This window comes from Plecotus auritus (genome assembly GCF_963455305.1).
Source record: "Plecotus auritus genome assembly, chromosome: 5".
NCBI lineage: Eukaryota > Metazoa > Chordata > Mammalia > Chiroptera > Vespertilionidae > Plecotus > Plecotus auritus.
This window is the reverse complement of record NC_137776.1, coordinates 13,979,361-14,001,612: the sequence shown is the minus strand read 5'-3', so window position 1 is coordinate 14,001,612 and position 22,252 is coordinate 13,979,361. Positions and strand designations below refer to the sequence as shown.

General features: G+C 52.4%; 1 protein-coding gene across 5 annotated transcripts in view; it reads right to left on the bottom strand.

Annotated features, from left to right (window-relative positions):
• NRP2 (neuropilin 2) overlaps nucleotides 1–22,252 on the bottom strand; it is a 118,493-nt gene that overhangs the window by 41,872 nt on the left and 54,369 nt on the right. For 4 of the 5 annotated variants that reach the window (XM_080671073.1, XM_080671074.1, XM_080671075.1 and 1 more), the window contains exons 8-12: nucleotides 13,429–13,573; nucleotides 10,327–10,676; nucleotides 8,402–8,546; nucleotides 4,209–4,325; nucleotides 959–1,099 (exon numbers count right to left, since the gene is read on the bottom strand). In XM_080671073.1, coding sequence (XP_080527199.1) covers nucleotides 959–1,099; nucleotides 4,209–4,325; nucleotides 8,402–8,546; nucleotides 10,327–10,676; nucleotides 13,429–13,573 — 898 coding nt within the window. The remainder of the gene's footprint in view (nucleotides 1–958; nucleotides 1,100–4,208; nucleotides 4,326–8,401; nucleotides 8,547–10,326; nucleotides 10,677–13,428; nucleotides 13,574–22,252) is intronic. The other variant, XM_080671077.1, reaches the window with a different exon arrangement.

The following is a 22,252-nucleotide window of genomic DNA, read 5'->3' as shown; positions in this document are numbered from 1 at the left end:
TTGCACTTCTCCCACCTCCACTGCTGGCTGGTGGCCTGAGTTCAACCACAGCAGGAGGATCTACAACCCGGACGGTGGCCCTCAGTGCAGAGCGGGGCTTCTCATCCTCGGAGAGCTGCTGTTAAGCACCTACCAAAACATGCCTGTAACCACGTGCAGCCGTGGACATGGTGGGTGGCCTGCTTCTACCGATCGAAAGGCCCAGGCAAGTTCTCACCTCCAGGGGCTAGAGCAGCCGTGGGCAAACGACGGCCCGCGGGCCGGATCCGGCTGTTCTATCCGGTTCTCTTGCTCTCCCCTCTGCTCCTTTACTTTGAATTTATATTAGTTCCCACAAACACTCCATCCATGCTTTTGTTCCGGCCCTCCGGCCCAGTTTAAGAACCCATTGTGGCCCTCGAGTCAAAAAGTTTGCCCACTCCTGGGCTAGAGGCTTCTGGACTCTGACTCTGAAGGACAGTGCCAGGCGGCTCTGCTAGACACCCTTGGGCATGGCAGTGTTCAGGCCCTCGACGTAGCTCGCTACAGAAGCCATGCCACCCTGGGAGAAGGTAAGGCCGACTCAAGGCCCGTGGCTTCCTGATGGCCCCTTTAGGAACAATACCCAGCCCGAAGCTGACAAGAGGCTCTGTGATGCTGCCAGTGAGGACCGGCCACGGGAACAAGGGGACATTGACTCATGGCATCTCCTAGACCTCCCCACGGCCCTTCCTTCCTTCCTCTTCTTTTATCTTGGCCTCTCTCCCGCCCGCCCAGCTTCCAGGCCGTCCTGTAATCACAGGCGAGGGCAGGAACCACCAACCCGCTGTTCTGTGGGGTGACGTCGTGAGCAAAGACTGTGGTGGTTTGCGGGCAAAGGGCAGAGGGTTGCTCTGTGCTGGGAAGTGAGGGAGCCTGCTGGAGAGCATGGGGAAGGCGAGCAGGAACGCGCTTATCTCTGGACTCGCAGCCGGCTTACCTGGGAACGTGCGGTCGTTGGGGCTGGTGCTGCTGGCCCAGGTGCTCCGGAGCCACTTGGCGTGGTCGTACATCCAGCCGCAGGCCTCCTCGGGGAAATCGAAGTTGCAGTTGAATCCTGAAGGGAGCTGCAAATCTTTGTCTAAAAGGAGAGAGAAGAAAATAAGCCAAAGGAACGCCAATGAAATGGGTTCAGAGAACAGCCACCGTGGTGCTATTTCAATGGCTGGCAAGGCCTGAGTGCAGAGCTGAGAAAGAAGGCTCCCTCTGGCTCATTCATGTAACTCCTCTTGGCGGTCGCTGGCTTTTGGGTCAGCCTTTGGTCTCATCCTTCCCAGGCACGAAAGCCAAGTCTGCCCGCGGTTCCCATAGTAAGCGATCACAAAGGAGGCCACCGAGTGGCTTCGGGCTCTCCCTGGCCTCTCTGTCCACCTCGGAGAGCAGACCAATGTGAAAATCGCTGCTCCCTAAACGCCAGAGAAGAATGTCTCCCCAGCGCCTCGGTGGAAGGCTGGCTCCTGCCCACCTGGCTCTTGGGAGTGATGGGCAGCCGTTAGCATCCAGAGAGGCGGGAATGCAGGCCAGCAAGGAGAAAGTGGGCCCCGAAACAAGGCAGGCTTGTTTGCTCCCCTTCACCTCCTGCGGTAGGTCTCTTGTTTCGGAAGACTGGGCCATTTCAACATCCCCGGGGGAGGCACTGCCAGGTGGCGTGTGAGGGCAAAGTGAGGGAACCAGACCAGCCGGCCGCCCCGCTCAGCGCTGACCCGGAGGAAAAGGAATTGCACAGGAAGGCTGGGTCCAAGGTCAGCAGAGGGTGCGTCCTCATGGGCGTCTCAGGAGTGGCCACCGGTGGCTTGCCCTGGATGCTCAGTTGTTCTCAGACCTGAGCTAGAAGTCTGAACCTGAGGTGTTCCTTTGAGGGTCCACTCGGCTCTAAAAACCAAGACTGAGCTGGTGCTAAATGGGTGATGAAGTGGGGATGGGTGGAGGTGGGAGGAAAGAGGAAATGGGACAAGTCTGGACGCTTGTGCTTGCCAGAAGGGCCTGTGCAGACGGCAGGAAGGTGTTGGCCAGTGCTGGCAGCAGAGAGGAAGTGGGGTCTCTGGCCTTCTCACTTCCGTTCTCAGGGTTCCCAGGGAGGAATTTCTGGGGGAAGGCCTCAGACGTGGGTTAGGAAGTCTGAAGTGAGCAACAGACTGGAAACAGGTTGCTCCCACCACGGAGGTGAAGAGGGCACGCCGCGGAGGGCAAGGGCAGGGCTGGCCTCAGCGCAGAGGGCCACTGTGTGCCACCGGGCCCTCTTCATGCCTCTCCTTCCCAAGAGGGAACGTGGAATGTTTGCCCACCATGGGCCAAAGTCAGCTCGAGTAGAGAAGAAACACATGGAATCTATTACAGCATCAACCTGTGGCTTGGAAAAGTCAGCTCTTAGCCCTCACCATCCCATTCTCCCAGCCATTTCTGAATTTCTATTTTTCCGTTCAAAAAATATGGAGTAATTCAATATACCGTAATTCCCCTCTCATGTTTACATGAATACTGTATCTCAGGAACCAAATTCCACAAAGGGATCTTTTGCAAAAAAAAAAGAGGGAAGGGAGGAACCACCAAAGAAACCTCAAAGGAAACAAACCACTACAAATGGGAAAATTATATGAAACTTCTGAACGTTTGCAGAACGCTTACTTTTTCCTTTGGGCTGTCATTTAGATAGAACCTCCACCCCCGCCCTCCGCCCAGCCAGCCCTGCTAACCCGACACCATATATCCACTCCCTATGCATTCTACTTTTGGCCCTCAAACTATCTTAAACATGTCTTGGAAGATTCTCCAAGTCTCCTTCTCCTCTTGATAAAACAAAAACAAGTTCATTAAAATGTCAGGATTCTGTATTCCACTAACCCTGACCAATAGTGTCCCTCCACCCACACAATACACAAAAGCACATTCCTAAAAGCATATGCATTAAATTATCATTTTTCAGTCACACAACTTCAGCATTTATTTTTGGCTTCCCTCCCATTCTTCTTCGCAGCCTTTTTTTTTTTTTTTTTGAGTTGGCCACTCAATCAGCGCAGTCCCTCCGATTGTCAGGCCGCTGAGTGTGCGTGCGGGGCCGGCAGACTCCATTGTCCACCCACCTATGAAGTCGGCGATGCGTCTCTATGTCTCCATCACTTCCCAAGTCTCTTCAATTTTCCCTAATTTTGTTTAATGAACATTTAATAATGGTCAGTAATTTACTGTAAATGGAGGCTGTCAGGCATGAACTTCTAGCCAAAAATGCCAGGTGTTCCAAAATTTGTGGTTTGTTAGGAATGTCCTCAGACTCCGTTCCTTAGCGGTATGATTTAAAACCTGTCGCACTTTTGGTCTCTGCCAATTGTTTCCATCGAACGTGGGTATGTTTAGGAGGCGGAATGAGAGGAGTCCAGATCTCCCACGTGAAGAGGAGGGGCCCTGTGCCTGGAAGGAACTGAGGTGCCTTTTGACAAGTCCGCCTTTGTCACTGACCTGCACTCGCCCCAAGGAGGACGCGCGACCCCATGGAGTCAGAAAATTATGACACTTTCTCAATCGGTGGTGGTGAGAGACGGGGAAATACAATGAAGGAAGGTTAACTGCTGAGTTAACCGTGACTATTGGGCTCCCTGAACCACGTCACCTCCAGGTTTTCACCTGACTATATTGTGAAGACACGGCTTAGCAGGAGAAAGGATCACAGATGTGGATTCTAACCACGTGAAGTGAGGGCTAGAGAAGAGGACTTCTCGGAGGAGGAGTCTTCTTTAAATGGACCCTTCTGCCTGGCTGTGGTGGCTCAGTGGTTGAGCGTCGACCTATGAACCAGGAGGTCACAGTTTGATTCCCGGTCAGGGCACATGCCCAGGTTGTGTGCTTGATCCCCAGTGTGGGGCTTGCAAGAAGCAGTTGATCAATGATTCTCTCTCATCATTGATGTTTCTCTCTCTCTCTCTCTCTCTCTGTCTCTCCCTCCCTTCCTCTCTGAAATCACTAAATATATATATATATTTTAAAAAATGGACCCTTATCTCAGCTGATGATCAGTGGGTTCATGCCCTACTGATTGGTTGGAAATGGCCACTGCCCCAAGCCCCTGAGTACCCGCTCCTCCATGACCTCTGACCCAGCGACCCCCAGGTCCCTGCCCAGCCGCAGGTCAGCCTCCATCCCCACTGGTTGGCACCCATGCCATCCAGGATGAATGCAACTCTGACCCCGACCCTCACCGTCCTCAAAGCTGCAGTTCTCCCCACACTCCGTGGCCTCCTCGTCAATGGGATATGGGGTGGTGGTCTCTTCGCTCCTCACGGTGGGTCCCAGTGTCTCCACGGTGGGCTTTGCATCTGCGTGAAGGCAAAGGAAGGGCGTGAATGCTGCATACAGCGGCCCGCACTGAAACACAGCGGGAGGAAGGTGCCCCAAATTCGGTTTCCTGTCTGAGTGTGGGCCATCAGAGAAAGAGAAAGCAAGGCTGGACACATGCATCTGAGGTCACCCCTGTGTGCCGGCAGTGATGTCGGAGCGTTGTCCGAGCTGAACGAAAATGGGCTCACGCTGCAGAAACAGCCCAGACAAAGGCCCCGATACAAACTCCTGCTCCTCACTACCCAGCAGAGGCCCTGAGGCCGGCATGAAGGCCACGCGAGACAGGGCCACACTCTGGGTGGTCCGTGAAGACAGAAGTGTGGGTGAGCAAACACACAAAATGAATGATGCTCATCAAAACCAGTTTGCATGCGTCTTGCTGCTAAACGACGTGAGCTTCCGTTCAGAGGAAACCGAGGGCCTACCTGTGCCCCTCCCCTTGGGTGGCAGCCGACATGCCTTCCCGCCTCACCCCTAGTTTTGTGTGAATACAGAACTTTTGGAACCAAAGCTCACCCCACCTGGGCGGCCCAATCACCAAAGCCGTAAACAAAGCCGGTGCCTGGGAGATGTGATCCCGACACTGCTGTTCACGTTTGCACAAAAGCAATGGAAAGGGCTGCGGATTCAAAGGGACCCAGACTCCGCTGGGTGGGAATCATTTGGGGCTGTGCCTTTAGAGCTATACCTGTTCCCTGGCGCCACTGTGTGTGATTAGGCGTCTTTGTCAGGCCGCCTTCAGGATACCATGTAATACATAATAAGGCGTGGCAGATTCAAAAGCTTCCTAAATGCAAATAGCTCCTGCAAGGCAGGCTGGGGGTTGGGGAGAGTCAAGAATGGGACAGAAGGTGGCAGAGGGGACCTTGCCTGCCTGATTTAAGGGGCCACCAGGACTGGCTCCAGCAGATTGAGACCCTGAGGGATGGGGGTGAGGAAGAGTGGGGAGGTGGCCAAGTATGGCCAGATCTTGCAAACCCCCCTACCAAATCCAAAAATCCCCATGGAAAACCTCCAGACTTATCAATGTTGGCAACTTATTCAAAATATTATAATAACTAGAATGCAACAAAACCGGGCTGGGCCCAACCTGGCCGCAGGCAGTCGGTTCTGACTTGGTGATTCATTCACCTATCCATTCACTTGTTTATTTGCTCACCCCAGTCATTCATTCAGCAACCATTTGTGAAATGAATTAAACTGTGAGTCAGGCCCTTGGTGGGGCAAAAAGGAGAGCTGGTAACTGGTGTTCAAATCCATGTGTCGTGGGGCGGGGTCTTCGTCCCAGAGCTGTGCTCCCACGAGACTCCCGGAATCCGCCCAGGCGTGGTCCCTCCCATTTCTATACCTGTTCCTTGGCGCTATTGTGTGTGATTAGGCGTCTTTGTCAGGTCCCCTTCAGGATACCGTTTAATAAAGCCAGGAGCTGCAGGAACTCACTAAATACGCTGAATCGCTTTTTCACGGTCGATTTCCCGTCTTTCTGCTATTAAGTACCACGCACCTAACCTTTCAGACTTCCCTTTGCCGTGTCTGCCTCTTGCTCACAGTCAACAGCAAATAACCTCGAAGCTTCCTAATTTGTGAGTTCGAATTTGTCACTGTGTCACGAATCTCAAACTCAATTGTACAGCAAACTCCAGGCAGCAAGGCAAGAAGTAACCATTTGAAACACACACCGACTAACAGGTGAAGCAGCCCCGTCACATTACGTAGCGGCAGGGACTCGGCCCGGCCCATTCTTTTCCCTGGGATCCTTCTGGGGTAGGAATGAAAGACATGCACCAAGGATGAGTCGCACAAACGGATGGACATGTGACAAGCCAGAGAGCCACGTGCCCTGGGAGAGCAGTTTCTGGAAATGTGAGGTAGCAAGATGGGAAAGCTGATGGGTGGAGATGACGCTCAGTGCAGGGGCACAGGGGCTGGCGAGGCCACAGAGGGCAGGGCGTGCGGCTGACAGCGAGGCAACGGCAGCCGGCCTCTGCGTCCACAGTGTTTGTCCTGGGCGCTCCGAGGTAACTGCCCGTTAAACTGCAATTGAAACCAGATGTCTGAGACTTCAAAGGGAGGGAGGCTGGGCAGAGGGTAACGAGCCCCAACTCTGCTCTTCTGAGGAATGGCCAGGCAGGGCTTTGAAATGAGAAACCTGTTGCTGACCATCACCAGTGTCATTTGGGCCAGGTTGGGGTGAGGGTGCAATACGTGGAAAAAGCCATTTGCCACTGTCCGGCCGGTCAGAGAGCAGGGCCAGCCGGGAGTGGCTGGGCCCAGAGGGCCCGAGGAGAGGACGCAACTGTGAGCAAACCCCCAGCGGGCTGAGCGACCTCTGCCGTGTGGCTTCCTCTCTCGGGGACTCAGTTTCTTTATCTGTGAGAGAGGTGCTGGCTGCGATTTGTGATTTTTTTCTACACTATGTCACATGCATTAGTATGTTGTGGAATCAATTTAATGGGTCGTGACCAGCATTTTAAATATAGCAACGATAATATTTCAGTGTGCACGCATGTGGTAAGGATGAGCACTTCTCGGGGAACCTTTTGTTTCAGTCTTACTTACTTATCCTAACAGGTTTATTAGATGCTGGGCAGCATTCTAAGTAATTGATAGCCATTATTTTGTGGAATCCTCATAATAACCCGAGGGGGTGTAGCTATACCGTGATCACCCCCATTTTTCAGCTAAGATACCTGAGATGTTGAGGGCTAAGTAACGTGTCTGACTTACACATGGCAATCTGTGGCCAGAGTCCAGGCACTCAGTGGCACACAGTTCCCCATAGGCACACACGTGTGTGCTTGTGTGTGTGTGTGCACGCATATGTGCGCTTGTAAGTCTGGTGGGTAGTTTTATACATTTATTTTAAGTTGTGGATGGTGGTTAAGACATTTGAAAGCCACTGGCCTAGAAGCCCCCGTTTTCAGCGCCTCAAATGGGCAGGTGACCCACATTCGGTGGAGACCTGGCCTTAAGTCCTACCTAATGGGGAGTAAGTGTCTTCCCGCTAGATGTGCTCATGAGGGCTGCCTGCACTCCGAGGGGGAGGGAGGCCGGTCTGGGCCTGATTTCCACCTGCATGCCTCCACGGGCCTCCTCCTCTGCGCCATCGCCATCGCAGCGGGCACGCCGGAGGCACTTTTCTCCCTGGGAGCCGAAAGCACTCCTCCGACATGCCCTTATCAATCCTTCGAGAACCCCTGCTGGTGACAGGCACAGCAGACAGGAGAATGGAGATACCTGGGCCCTGGTGGAGTGGGACTTGGAGGCTCAGCCCGCCTGCCGCTCCGTTTCTGCTGGTGCTGGTGCTGGCGTGGGGCTCGGCGGCCACCCCAGCTCTTTGGCAGCAGTAAGCGCGCTCTGGGGGACCCAGTGCCAACTCTGTGGGGGGAGGAGGGCTGGTGCCCAGAGGACAGGTGGGGTCTGACTCAGAAGAGCAGGGTGCTTCCCAGCAAAGGGTGGGCATGCCCAAGGGACCCCCTCCTTGTCAAGGAGAATTAAGAGGCGCTCCTTGGACCGGCTGCCTGGCGAGGGCGGGAATGAGCCATCTCCTGCCACACACTGGGAAGAAGTCCCAGCAACCGGGTCCCTCCTGAGCAAATGAATGCCTTTTACAGATGTGGCTTCGAAATGAAAATGAAGTCTCTTAGCCGCTGACATCTGGAGGCCAGACTCATGCATAAACCGATTACTTGATTATCATGAGGGGTTGTTTTTTCTCCCTTCCCTAAAACAACAGCCAAGCTCCCTGGCCTGAGAAGTCAGGATCTAATTGAATTTGGGTGGGTGGTGTGTGGTTGTGATTTGTTTTTGAGAGACTCGGGCTGGAGAGCTGAAACAATCCTTTAAAAATGACAAAGTACCTCCCTTGAGAAACTCCCAAGACCAGAGGCTCAGTGCCCATGGTCTGAGGCAGGAGAACATGGCAGGGCCCAGGGTGGGCAGGGATGTAGCATTTCAGTGGAGGGGGATTCAACGCCCTTCTGCCCCATCCACATCACGATCTGACCCTCCCCCTCTCCCCTGCCCAGGGCATCCTGAGGAGCCAGGGTCTTACCTGTCCAGTCACAGCCAAGCACCTCCAGCCGCATCCCGATTCCCGCTGGCGACCACCTCTCGGGGTACACCCGCACGTATTGCGCAGGGACGGGGTCGAACCTTCGGATGTCAGGGGTATCGTAGTGCATGTTCCCTTCAAACAGCTGCAGGGGAGACAGGCTGCTCAGCCCTTCTTATGGGGGACCCCTCCTCCATCATCCCATCTTCCCTTTCCTCCCCGCTTCTCCCCAGCCTTCGCATCCAACAGAAGGCAGCGTCCTAGTTGCTTTGTGGTCGCTGGACATGACGGTCCCTGGGAGCTCCATTCTCAGACAAGGTTCATGTTCACTTGGAAGATGGTGAGAGACCCAGACCATGGAAAGCGGGAGCAGGTCTGAGTGTCCATTGCCTTCTATCCTGGGACTGAAACTGAGCCCTCAGAAAAGAATTCGGCTCCAAATGCGTCTCATGCTGGACTTAGCCCCAGAGAGAAGAGAAGGGAGCTCAGGCTGCCTTGCCTGTTCTGAACTTTCCAGTTTATTAGAAAGCAGACGTTCTAACCTAGTTCTTTTTCTAGCGCTTGAACGTCTAGATGTAGAAAGTCCCAGTTCACTGATGGTCCAAGTTCACGGAGAGGCAGAAGGGAAAGTGACCTTCTCGACACCTCCTGGTCACACACTGATAGTCAGAGACTGTTCCCCAAACCTTTGCTTAGTGGAGGCAATTCTATCAAAAGAAAACTCTCCTGGAGCCCCAGTACATAAAACTGAGGACAGTGGGGCCGCCCTGCTGGAAGTCAGGTGGGGGACCCGCCCCACAGCACACCTGGGAGCCCCTGGCTTAGGGCAAGGCTGGTGTGGGGACAGGCAGGGGCTGTGGCTGATCCGAACGGGGAGTGCTGCAGGATGCCCGGGTCCGCAGCCCCAAAGGGGGGCTGTCATGGGGAGGGCCGGCTCTGCCCCTGGTGAAGATCCTCTCCTTTCCCAGGCTTCCCCACACCCAGTGGTTAAGTAGAGCCAAGATCCAACTTCTCCATCCACCGAAGGTTCCGGTTACCGAGCCCTGAGCCTTTCCAGCCCCTGGAATTGAGAGCTGGGAGCTGACATCAGAATTGCAAACCTCCAACCCAGCCCTTGCCTCAGTGTCAAGAATGAACACAAGTGCTTAGAAAAGGGGCTGAACGGGGACATGGGCTACCCCTTCCTGGTTAGGGGCCCTGCTCTTTGGAGGAAAACGAGGGGAAACTTAGAAATGGGGTTGGGAAGGCCTGGCTAACCAGGAAACTGACCTGGAGAAGAGAAACAATGTCTTCCCCCTCCTGGGGCTCCTCCCGGCCTGGAAGGTGGGCCTTCGCGCCCCTGACGGCAGGGGCTGTGCCTCAGGCCTGGAGCAGGTTTCTCCTGCCTCGCCCGGCCGCAGTACCAGGCAGGAAAGATCTAAGAGTCCAGACTAGGGAACTACAAAGGAGGGCAGCCACATTCAGGAAAACATAGTTGTTTTTGGAAGTAAATCCCCCGTTTCTATAGTTTAGCCTCCAAAAACCACATCTCCTTTGGATGTCTGGCCAACTGGAAGGAAACTTTATCTGAGAGAGCGTACAAAAGGCGTCGAACTTGACCGAAAGGCGTTTTGGGCTCTGGAGTCAGGCTCATGGGGTCTGAACCATGGAACCACCACCACAGGGACACTGTGGGACCCTGGGCATGCCATCAAGCCTCAGTTTGTCATCTCTGAAATGGGACTGACAAAGGGTCTACCTTCTAAACATGTTGGAAGACTTGAAATTATAATAAGGATTAAAATAAGGCAGTTAGCACAGTGCGTGGCACAAAGTAATCTCTTCATGAATATTCCTCACACTCGATTGTAGGTGTTTGGTGATGACTGTCTGGATGGGAAACCAGCACCCCCGACTTAAGGTTAGAGTCCTCCTGGAACCCCTACCTTCGGCTGCTGGGTCCTGGGGTCCGGGATGTATTCCCAGTCCTTGCCGTTCAGGCTGTAAGAGACTTTGAACTTGCGCACAAACGCCCTGGCCTCCACGGCAGTGATGCTGTCTCCTCCGCGCGCCCCCTGGACGATGACGCCTTTCACCGTCTTGGGCGCTCCCAGGTCCACCTGCAGCCACTCCTCACCCGGCTGGGCCTGAGGGATCCGGGGGAACCAGCCCGAGCGGCTGCTGACCAGGCGGGCGGCGCTGGGGCTCCAGAGGTACTCGCGGGTGGAGGAGGCAGAGATCTGCGAGTCAGTGATAAGGCCCGAGAGCATGCCCAGCATGTTGGAGCAGGGGACGTCTGTGGGGCGGGGAGGAAGATGAAGGAGGTCAGGGCTACAGCATAGTAACTGGGGACACCCCATTAGTAGGGAGCTGTGAAAAAAACCAACTGGTATCAAACACTTGAAGTCAGCACTGATTTCTTTGCATTTCGAGGCAGAATAGTGCCGAGAGCCGAGACTGGGAGCCAGGCTGCAGGGGTTCATGTTTGCTCTGCCACTAACTAGCCTGAATTGTTCCATGCCTCAGTTTCCCCAGGTTTAAAGGAGGACTAATAGCAGTACTTACCTCTTGAGGGTTGTTGCGAGGGTTCCATTAGTTACTCTACCAAAGCTCACCGCCCAGAGCCCGACATGCCGAAGCCTCTAAGGCTGTTTGCCAAGGACTCTCAGATCTTTGTTGGTGACACCAGCTCCTGCTTGCCCCACAGGCTCTTCCCCTCAGTCGCCACCAGGCTAACCTTTCCTCACCCCCTAAACTTACATGTCACACCCTCAGAAAGGCTGTCCCCAAACTTTCAACCAAGTTAATGAGGTCCTTTTAGTCACTCTTGCTCGGAGCCCCTGTTCTTTTTGTCCAGACACACATCTTCGTTTAGAATGGTCCAGCACTTGTCTTTGCTAATTATCTATCTTGCCCACCAGCCTGAAAGCTCCATGATGTCAGAGATCCCATCTGCTTAGTTCCCTGCTCTGGCCCCAGCTCCCAGCATGGGGCCTGGCACACGGCAGGCCTTCGATAAACATTTGTGGAGCACATGAGTGAATGGAGAAGGCAGGGTCCTCTGTCAGTGCACTTAGGTACTTGGACACTGAATTACAGACCCTCCAGGTGGTCCCAACTCCTCAATTTTCCAGAAAATGAGTTTTCACTGAGTCCTTGCTGGACACCCTGTGCAATGTGAAGGGACAGAAAACCGTCCCTTAGGTGGGTTCGGATGCACACTCCCATCAGAGGGAAGCCGAGTCTTTGTGCAAAGGTGACAAGAGCCAAGCATTTGTAGTGAGAAAATGTGGGTCCAGTGCCTGGCTCTGCCACCTCCTTGGTGGGTGACCTTGGGCGAGCTGTTTATCTCTTTGAGTCTTGGTTTGCTCCCCCACTCACCTCATAGGGCTGTTAGGGACAGTAACGAGATGGTGTGCAAAGAAGGCACGTGAAAAATGCAGACTGTATAAATGTGAGGTATTTTGACTAGAAGCCGAAACAGGGCCCCACCATGGAGCACTCGCTCCCAGAGCTGGAATGGCTAGGGCACAGGACGGGGGCAGGTGTACACTGAAGACCTTTTTAGGCCAAAGAAGCAACAAACTTGCTCTGGGCTCAGTCTACAAGGTGAAGGGTTCAGACTGTTCATAAAAGGCGAGGGCTGGTCCAGCCACCATCCTCTCTCATGCACACCCCTGCCCAGCCTCCAATGCTCTCCCAGCTCCACGCTGGTCCTTCTAATCCAGCCTCCAAATTGTACCCCTGGGGTCTCTCTCAGCCCACATTCCATGCCCGTCCTCTCACTTTCTCTCTTGGTCCCTCTGGCCCCTGTGCAGTTGAGCAAACTGACCATTCCCTGTGGAGTTTCCCTCCAGTCTTTAAGGCCTGTGTGGTTCACAGCCATACCACCCTGAATACAACCCCCCCCCCCCCCCCACATCTTGTCTGATCTCGGAAGCTAAGCAGGGTCGGGCCTGGCTAGTACTCGGATGGGAGGCCTGTGTGCCTGTTGCCCTCAGCTCAGCCACCACTTCCTCAAGGAAGTCCTCCTCCTCCCTGACCTCCAAGACTGGAGCAAGTCTCCGACAGTGTTCCTTATCATGGTTTTGATTTACCTGTATTTGTGGGTTTGTTGGTTTATGACTATGTATTCCCAACTTGTCTAGCTGTCCCCCCAGACCTGGGTCTGTTGTGCTCATCTCTGTACCCATAATGCCTTGCATAGCTCTTGGCCCCCAGTTGAGGCAGCAAAAAGTGTTATTTGTTTCATTTGTTTGTTTTTTGTTAATCCTCACTCGAGGATATTTTTCCATTGATTTTTAAGGAGAGTGGAAGAGAGAAGGAAAGACAGAGAGAAACATTGATGTGAGAGAAACACATCCATTGGTTGCCTTCTGCACAAGGCCTGACCAGGGCCTGGGCCGTGGAGGAGCCTGTAACCAAGGTATGTGCCCTTGACCAGAATAGAACCCAGGACCCTTTGGTCCGTAGGCCGACACTCTATCTACTGAGCCAAACCAGCTAGGACCAGAAAGTGTTATTTGAGAGCCGGGCTCTGAATTCAAACTGCCTAGTTTCAAATCCTGGCTCTACCACATAGTGCTGGGGGACCTAAATCTCCAAGTCCCAGTCTCCTCATCTGTAAAGTGGAGAGACTAGGAGCCCTGCCTCACAGAGCGCTTATGAAGATGACAGAAGATAACACACCCAAGTGCTTGGCATGGAGCCTGGCCCATCAGCCTTCAATAGGTGTTAGCTAGTAGGAATAGGAGATATTTAATAAACACACACTGAATGAAGAAAAGGATTCTGCTAGGACCTATTGAAGTAGGAATAGGACATGTTTAATAAACACACACTGAATGAAGAGAAGGATTCTGCTAGGACCTATTGAAGTAGGAATAGGACATGTTTAATAAACACACACTGAATGAAGAGAAGGATTCTGCTAGGACCTGAGACCTCAAGCCAATCCTTCCCGGAAGGTCACGTGGTGCAATCGTGGGCTGAGAGACAGCAGAGCCAAGACGCAATCAGCTCCCAACCTCCCTGGAGCGCCACCTCACCTGTGACCCGGCAGCCAAAGAGCTCCAGCCGGAGGGCGATGCCCGCGTGCCAGGTCTGAGGGCGGACCCTGACGAACCTCGTGAGCAGGGGCGTGTGCAGCCTGTTCAAAACCACCTCCGTGGCATCGCTGTTGCCCTGGAACACCTGTGACGGAGTACACGGAACTACGTGAGTCACAGCCCCACGTGTAGCGAGGCCCCCCAAGCAGCCCTTGAAGGGGGTGGGAAAGTTCCGTGGAACTTTATTTCCCTCCAGTTTACAAATAATCAGTGGGTTTGTTGTTTGGGGCTTTTTGAGCAGCTCCATGAAGAACAGTGTTAATTTCTCACAGAGCTCTGACTTAAAAACAATCAGTGGTCTTCACACACACTTGGGAGGGAAAGAAAATGTTGCCCCTGGGCTGAGAGTAAGCAGAGGAAGGTGCCTGGGAAAGGAAAACGCTTCAGAAGCTGAGGGAGAGGGAAAAGAGTAGGATTCCCTTTAAAAATGGAGCAGAAATGTAGGGCCAATGGACCTCACCCACTAGCTTGAACTTGACTCTCCCCTTTCCTCGTGTTGCAGGCGTCTAGCGCTATTTGCAAGGTGTTTAATGATGATGTGCTGTTTTCCTTAGCTACTTAGAGGCCTCCTTGTGCCACGAACAAGTGAAAGCATGGCGGGGGGGGCATCTACCCCCCTCCCCCCTGTGCCCCTGTGTCAGTCAGCATGTTCTGGGTCTCTCTGGCCTTTGTTGTGGGGTCAGGGTTGCAGACGGTCCCCTTGGAGTCCTGCCCCGGCTTCCTCTCACTGTGGTCCCCGCCCTGTAATGAAATCCATCCCCGTCCCCATCTGACCAAGGCATCTCTTATGGGAGGAAAGGCTTTTCGAAGTAGCTTCTAACCCAACATGGTGGGAGCAAGTCCTGGCTTAGCAGATGGCCCGAATCAATAACGGCCATATGGACCTTATGCTTTTGTGGGCGTGCGCTCCATAAAAAACAAAGTAGCTGGAGCAAGTATATGAGAGTTTCTCTTGGTTTCCTGGACAAGGGTGGAGAGAAAGACCAACTAACCAACCACCGCTTTTAAATCACACCTGTCATGGCTGTAAAAACCAAGTGTCTGTAAATCTACTCACAGCCGACTCTGCAGCAGCGAGCAATTTCTCCTGGGTGGGGGTGGGGGATAGATGCTCCAACTTGTGATATCTGGGCCGTGCCAGGGGGTCATTGACAGGGCCGGGGCACTGGTACATTTGAACATGAATACCTTTGAGCCAGACACTCTGTAAAGATAATTACATCCATAATACCCACAAGGTCAGGTATTACTAGTCCCACTTTATTGATGAGGAAACTGAGGCTCAGAGATGTCTGTCTGGATCCAAAGGCCTTGCCATGTTTTTAGGCTGCGGTTTCTTAGGTGGACTCGCATCTCTTTGAACGCATGTTTATGTTGGTGGCCAGGAGTCCTGGAGCCTTAAGGTCTCCAAGCACGGATTTGATGAGGTGGAGCGGCTGTTCCCATGTGTTTGTAATCCCAACTGAGAAGGCTCTGGGTAACAGCAAAGAGCGGCCAGAAGCTCAGAGCTAATGAACAGAGTGGTCCTTTCTTCCCCAGGAAGTGTGCGTAGGAGCTCTGCCATCAGGCACCCTTGACCCTGCCATATTTCCTGCTTGCTCAGGTCCAAAGTGAGAGCCATTTACACAGCTCCCCACTGATGTATTAACACAGCTCCCCACTGACGGCGAGGGTGAAGGGCTAAGAGACATCACACCTTTTGCAACCAAATGAGAAGTGGCTTGCTTAACACAAACAGTGGGAAGGAGAGGAAACATGAAGTTTCACCAGCCCAACACATTCTGTTTAAATCTCTTGTTCTGGGTGCTGAGCCCACGGAATCCTGGGAGCCTCCCTCCAGTCCTGGTCCTAAGGTGGCTAGTCTCCACCTCAACTGCCTTGCGGGTCACAGGAAGCCCAGAAGCAGGACTTCTGGACCACTCACATAGCCCAGGTTCACTCTGGCTGCTTGATGCTTAGTGACTGAGGATAAAGTGGGGGGTGGAGGGGGGGGAGAAAGACAAGGGCCAAGGAAACCCAGGGAAAGAGGGGAAGAGCCAGGCAGCTGGGAGAAGTATAGAGAGAGGGAGAGAGGGAGGCTGAGGCTCTTAAATCTCAGAGAGGGATGGCGGGAAGGAGGGAACAGGGCCCAGGAAGGCCCCGCCTCCCCAGGCCCTTTCCTTGGCCTCATGGGTGCTGATAAGGTGCTCCATGGCTCCGAGGAAAGGGACAGGCGAACAGACCACATTCAGGGAAGATTCATCAGTTCTCCTAGGCTTCCGAGGGTGGCAGAGGCTGTTTGCCTTTTGTGTTGTTTGGCAAGGAGAAGTGAGCGCAGCACTCTGCTGATTTCGGTGGGTGCTGTGGGCAGTGGGGGCCACCACTGGCCAACTCCCTGAGGGCGGTGACAATGACTGTGTGTGGCCTCTGTCAGGAGATGCTATAGAGTTGGAGGGGCGGGCCTTGATGGCCATGTGAATGCATAATTGGGGTGTGGCATGTATTCAAACTTTAAGCAAGCTGCAATCCACGGCACCCACATGCTGGTCTTGTTTAGAAACACAGCATGTCGCATATGTTCTTAATATCTGACCCGTTCATTGCTCAGCTTGGGCAGATAATACCAAGGAAGCTTTCTTCCCTCCACTTCAGTTAGGAATGACTGTGTCTCTGGACTGCCTTTGGGAGGCTGGCGTGTGCGTGAATGTGGCCACATGTGTGCGCACTCGCGTGTGTACATGTCCAGGGAGAAGGTTGGTTTTCCCATGACGTATGTGCTCACAGGCTTGGAGGGAGCACCGCCAGGTCTCTGCTTACAGTGGCAACAGCCAGAGGGAGGCACACACTTGGTTTATCTGCCCCAGGCCATCCACCTGGCTGCTCACATTGAACTTCCCTCTGCCGCCCCATTTGCTCAGCATCTCCCTCCCCAGGACCAAATGAGGCTCTTTCCACGTGGCCTCAAATGACCCTTCACGTTTCTGAGCCCAAACGTGACCCTTCACGTTTCTTGGATTTTTGTTTGCTCTTGACTTTGGGCTTATATTTGCCCCCTGCAATTTGGACCCTTTGCTGAAGGAATACCAAATTATTTTATGAAACTATTGATACACTTTCCACTCTGAATGTGGCATAGTAGGGGGAAAACCCCAAAAAACTCAACCACCACTGAACTGGGATTCAGGAGACAGATTCTACTGCTAATTAGCTCAAAAGTGTGGGTCCCAGCGTCCTCCTCTATTAAATGAGGGGATTGTGTGAGTTGATGTGTAAGGTCCTTTCTGGCCCCCCGATTCTGTCTTTCTTCACAAGAGTTTCCCAGTCCAGCACTGCCTTGGCAGTGTCCACTTTGCATCAGGGCCCCCTAGTTACCCTGTGCCCCCTGGAGGCTCAGAGCTTTTGTGGACAAGTGCTGTGGGTTTTCATGCACTTACAGTGGTGCCAGAACACACATGGTGGGCACCCGACTCACAGAGAGAGTCCACCTCGCTGATGTTTTGGTTCAATAACAGTTCGAACTATTAGTAACGAAGAGTAATAAATAACCACACCTTGGTCCTTACATATTGTCTTTTGCCCAAAGATGTTCAAGTGCCATTTATGAAAATCCATTTTTAATGAAATATTAAGCACTTTCTCTTCCTCCTGACCCAATGGATTTACAAGGTCTCTATTTTCCCCCCTGCCTCTCCCTATTTATAGCTGGTAAATGCTATCATATATTATACATCTTTATGACTTTCTCTATGCTTCTGTGGTTTCCGAATCACCCATCATCTGTTTTCTGATCAAATTCTCTGAGATGGATTCTTGGCTTCCAGTCTAGGCATCGCAAGGTAAGGAGTTGTGTGCACCGGAAATGGTGCCAGGAAATTGGTTTTATTCCCTATTCCCTGCCGACTCACTGAATCACTATAGGCAAATCAATAAACCTTAGATACCTTGGTTTCTCCTTCAGGAAAATGAAGTCACTAACAGGCTTGCGGATAGATGCTGTAAAGTCTACCAGCCCTCCTGCCGGCTCCATGCCTGCACAACACCCAGGGCAGATGTCAGAGTGGAAGCTAGGTCACAAATAGCAAGTGGGTCTTTGTGAAATCGGAAGAGTTCCAGTTCTGAAAGCCATTGACTCCCAAGTGGAACCTTGAGGCTAGAAATTTTCAAACCATCACGTCACAGTGAGATGTCCCTAGGGCTGAGGAAACTCTGTGGATTGTCAGCATGCGGTACACCCAGTGAGGCCTGTATCAAATGCGATGATCAAATGATAACATCTGCTTTAAAAGCTGGATGTCACAGATGGTACACACTTTTGTCAATTTTATAAGAAAAATGCTAGTATGGTTGCCTTACTACCCAAAGGAAAACCAGAAATATGCTCAAGGTGACCCTCGCTTCCTGAAGAAGTGGGAATAGAAAAAAACATACCTATAAAAGCTCTGTTGAGCATAAAGATTTCTTCAAATGTATCTCTGTAAAACCAAGTCTGAAAAACAATTCAGGGCACAAAGTGGTTTGGATAATCCATTTGGTGCCTCGCTGAATGCTGAACATAATCCAACACTTTCCAATTGATTCTTGAGACCTTTGGTTTATTTTCTGTGAGAGAGAATCTGAAACCAGCAGCACCTCATGAATTTTCTGATTTGCACCTCTGGGGGAGGGGGCACCTGCCAATTACGTTGGCTGCTATCCAACATCCCAGTTGTATTATTATCTATACTGTGCCCCGTCCAAACCAGGAAAAGAAAATCACGTGTTTGACCATGCCTGAGAGCTCATAGGCATGGACTGTAATACTACGTAAAACAAAGGGCATTATCTATATAGAAATAGCTCCCCAGAAAGCATCACGCTGCTGTAGTGACTTTGGCTGAGAACAGTGAGCATTTTGGCCTGCCTACCCCGGAGGCCTCTGGGCTGGGGGATTTCCTGCCAGGCCTCAGTCCCTTTCTTTTTCTTTTTAAAAATATATTTTTATTCATTTCAGAGAGGAAGGGAGGAGAGAGAGAGAGATAGAAACATCAATGATGAGAGAGAATCATTGATTTGCTGCCTCCTGTACACTCCCTACTGGGGATCGAGCCCACAACCCAGACATGTGCCCTTGACTGGAATCTAACCCGGGACCCTTCAGTCTGCAGGCTGACGCTCTATCCACTGAGCCAAACTGGCTAGGGCCTCAGTCCCTGTCTTATAGCCATTAGTGTCTGCCATCAACATCCAGGTGCCCAGGACGGTGGAGATGCCCCATCCATCAAGGCCTTGGAGTAAAGGCTCCCGGTGTTACCTGGCTGTTCACCTTGCTCCGCGAGCAGGCCCTGGTGGAAGATGCAGGCTCTGGGTGTGGCCACTGCCTCCCCTTTGCACAGGGCTTCGGTACTCAGTCTGCATGCACCTGTCTCTTCATTACCTATGGTGCGACCTACTGTTTGTTTCTACTTTGCTGTAAATATCTGAACGCAGCCCGCTCCAGGGACTGCAGAGAAAGCAGGAAATTTTTCAAAGCCAGCACAGCGCTGGAGCCCTGAGGTAGAAAGTGTGCAGGAGACATTCTTCTACTTTTTTCTTTAACAAAATAAAAAAGACTTCCCTCCACTAATAAATGTTTCATTGCCCCCAAACTTCTCCTTTTCAATCTACTTGGCACAGACGCCGAAGGAGGAGGAGGACAAAGCAGGCAGAAAAGAGGGGAGGTGGGAATGAAGGGCAGAAACGGGGGAAACCAGGAGCAGCACCCGTTAAAAATTCACCTCAGAAACAACTGTACCGACGCATCCTCACTCCACTCAGGGCCTGTCTTCACTCTCCACCCTCTTCCCCTGCATTTCCTTTAAAACCAGCTATCGGATCCCCATGTAAAAATAGTTAGCCAGGCCAACGTGGCTCAGTGGTTGAGCGTTGACTTATGAACCAGGAGATCATGGTTCCATTCCCGGTCAGGGCACATGCCCAGGTTGCGGGCTCGATCTCCAGTGTGGGGCAAGCAGGAGGCAGCTGATCCATGATTCTCTCACATCATTGATGTTTCTATCTCTCCCTTCCTCTCTGAAATTAATAAATATATATTTAAATAAATAAATAAATAAATAAATAAATAAATTGTTAATCAATGAATGCCATCTTGTTTAATTAATTTGTTGCACCAAACGGGCAAGGGGTGGTGTGTGTGCGTGGGAGGAGGGGCGGCTGTTGCACTCAGAAAAAATGATGTTAAGATAATGGACATTTGCCCCCTTTTTTTGTAAATCACAGTCCTGACATTTCTCTCTTAAAACTTTTCCTTAAAGACTATAAAATTTTGTTTAACCTGCTTTCGTTCTAGTGGATGTGGGAAACCAGCCAGACGCAGAAGGGACGTCAGTGAGGGTAATAAGGATGGGGGTGGGGCGATGATGCTCCCTCACCACCAAATGCTCACTTATGACCACGATGCCCTCCTGTCTCCTCCTCCTTCACTTTAGAGCTGTTTTTGTCATCAAGTGGTTTTGCTGGAGAGGAGACAGAGAGGCAGGAGTGTGTCACGGGGTGTGGCGTGGGGCCGCCAGGGGGTTTCTGTCTGAGGATGGGGGGGGGGCGGTGAGGGGGATGTGTGCATCCCCATCTGTGTGTGCCTGGTGGGGCCGCTAGATTTACTGCAGGATTATGTTACCCCCATGGAGACGCTGAGCCCTGGAACATATATACTAACAGGATTAGGGTTTCAGGATTTGAGACAGCAAAGCATCAGGAGGAGAGGAGTGGAGGGCCGCTCAGGGATTTGGGGCTGGAGGAGATGGGGCGGGGGAGACGGAGCATCAGAGCAATGCAGGGCTGGGGGCAATGGCAAACATCCTCCTGTAAAGGTGGGGGGCGGGGGCAGAAACTGACCTTCTAACTGCGAAGGGCCCTCCACACGGAAAACCTCCTAAAACAGACATTGCCCATTTTAAAATATTTTTATTACTTCAGAGAGAGGAAGGGAGAGGGAGAGAGAGATAGGAACATCAGTGATGAGAGAGAATCACTGATTGGCTGCCTCCTGCACGCCCCACACTGGGGATCGAGCCCGCAACCCAGGCATGTGCCCTGACAGGGAATCGAATCGTGACCTCCTGGTTCATAGGTTGACACTCAACCACTGAGCACACCAGCTGGGCATTGCCACTTTTTTTAACTTGCAGGTGGGCAGACGAGAAAGCAAAGGGTACAGGGAGCGAGGCCCTGAGCCTGACTCCTGCATTCCTCTTCCAGGGGGATCTCAGCAAACTGGAGAAGGAAAATGCTGAGAGCAAAGAACCCGACAATCCACCAGAGGAGGTGTTGGCTCTGATGCTCATTACCAGGGTTAGGGGACCCCAAGCCAAATCATGATGCCCATCCACACCCCTTTGCTTATGTGCTCTGTCCCTCTGGCTATGTGCACAGCAGTGGCCTGGGAAATGTGGGGGATTTAGCATCAGGACTGCAAGCGCCAGGGAGGCTGGTCTCAGCTCCCAGAGACAATTCTGCACCCGTGGGAGCTGGGTGAAGCCAGCCTGAGAGAGAAAAGGTTCCAAGCTTGTGTATAATGACATTTTCCCTTGAGCTTCCTAAGTGGAGAGGCTAAAGGTCTGAGCTCATCCCAGGGCGAATGGATAAGGGACAAACTTAATTACCCAGGGCCCTGGATTCTTCTCCGTTGTCATTGAGGGGGGCAGAGACATGGGGGGACTTGAATTTGGAAAGGGCACCAGCCCTCTTCTGAACACGCATAGCCCTAGTGAGACGATGCAATCAGAGCCTTGACTCTGAAGGCTGATGCCATGGCTGGCTGACGGTTGGAGTCACTGCCCTAATCTTATACACAACAAACACAATTACAACACTGAAAGGATAAGGGGAAGCCAGTCATCCACCAGGAGGCTTAACGAAAAGGTGTTTTTGGAGAATTCAAAGTTATTAATTGGAGGAATGGATTGCACCCTAAGAGGAGAATGAGGCTAAGCGGGGTACCATCATCTCAGGCCCCATCGGATGCAGGGAGAGGTCTGGATGACTTATCAGGCCCCGCCCAGACCTCGGATTTTAAAAGAGGCAGATAAATGTCCCATGGGGCCTTGTTACTTTTTAAATGGATAACTTGCTTCTGCTCACGAAGAGCTTTGTGGGTCTAATACATTAATTATGTCGGCAGAGAGCCTTCCATCTGCGGATCCCAAGGTGCTCGGCCAGCAGTAGCTGCGGCACTGTTCCATCTGGGTGGATGGAAACACTGAGGCACAGAGCTGCTCAGGGAGATCTGCAAGGTCACCCGGGGCATCAAGGTCACCCGGCGCATCATCTCAGAATAGAGGTTCCAACTGTGGTTCCAACTGTGAGCTGACTGATTTGGGGAGTCTGGTTTCCCAACACCCTTCTCTCCTCCCCAGTCTCTGGTCGTTTCGCAGAGGTTTTCAAATTCCCCAACGGCTTTCCAAGCGATTTGGTTTAATTTAGAAAACAAATCTAGGACAGAGGAGTTTTGAAGTGGCGGTGTTTGTTTGTTTTCAAGGGATGTGGCCAAATCAAACGCAAAGCAACTTCTTTCAACTCTCCATCCTCAGGATTCTAGGACGGGGCCCAAACTCCGCAGCGCTGAGCCCGGCACTATGCGCCATGCTGTCCACATGCGACCTGCCTTCAGATCTCTCTCACAGGCTCTCCAGGAAAAGGCACCCCTCCTGACCTCTAGACGAAACAGCCAGCCAGCCAGTTTCCCACTGCACGCAAGACGGTGAGCAAGGCGTGGGCCAGACCGTGAGAACACCTGCCTGGGGATCAGAGC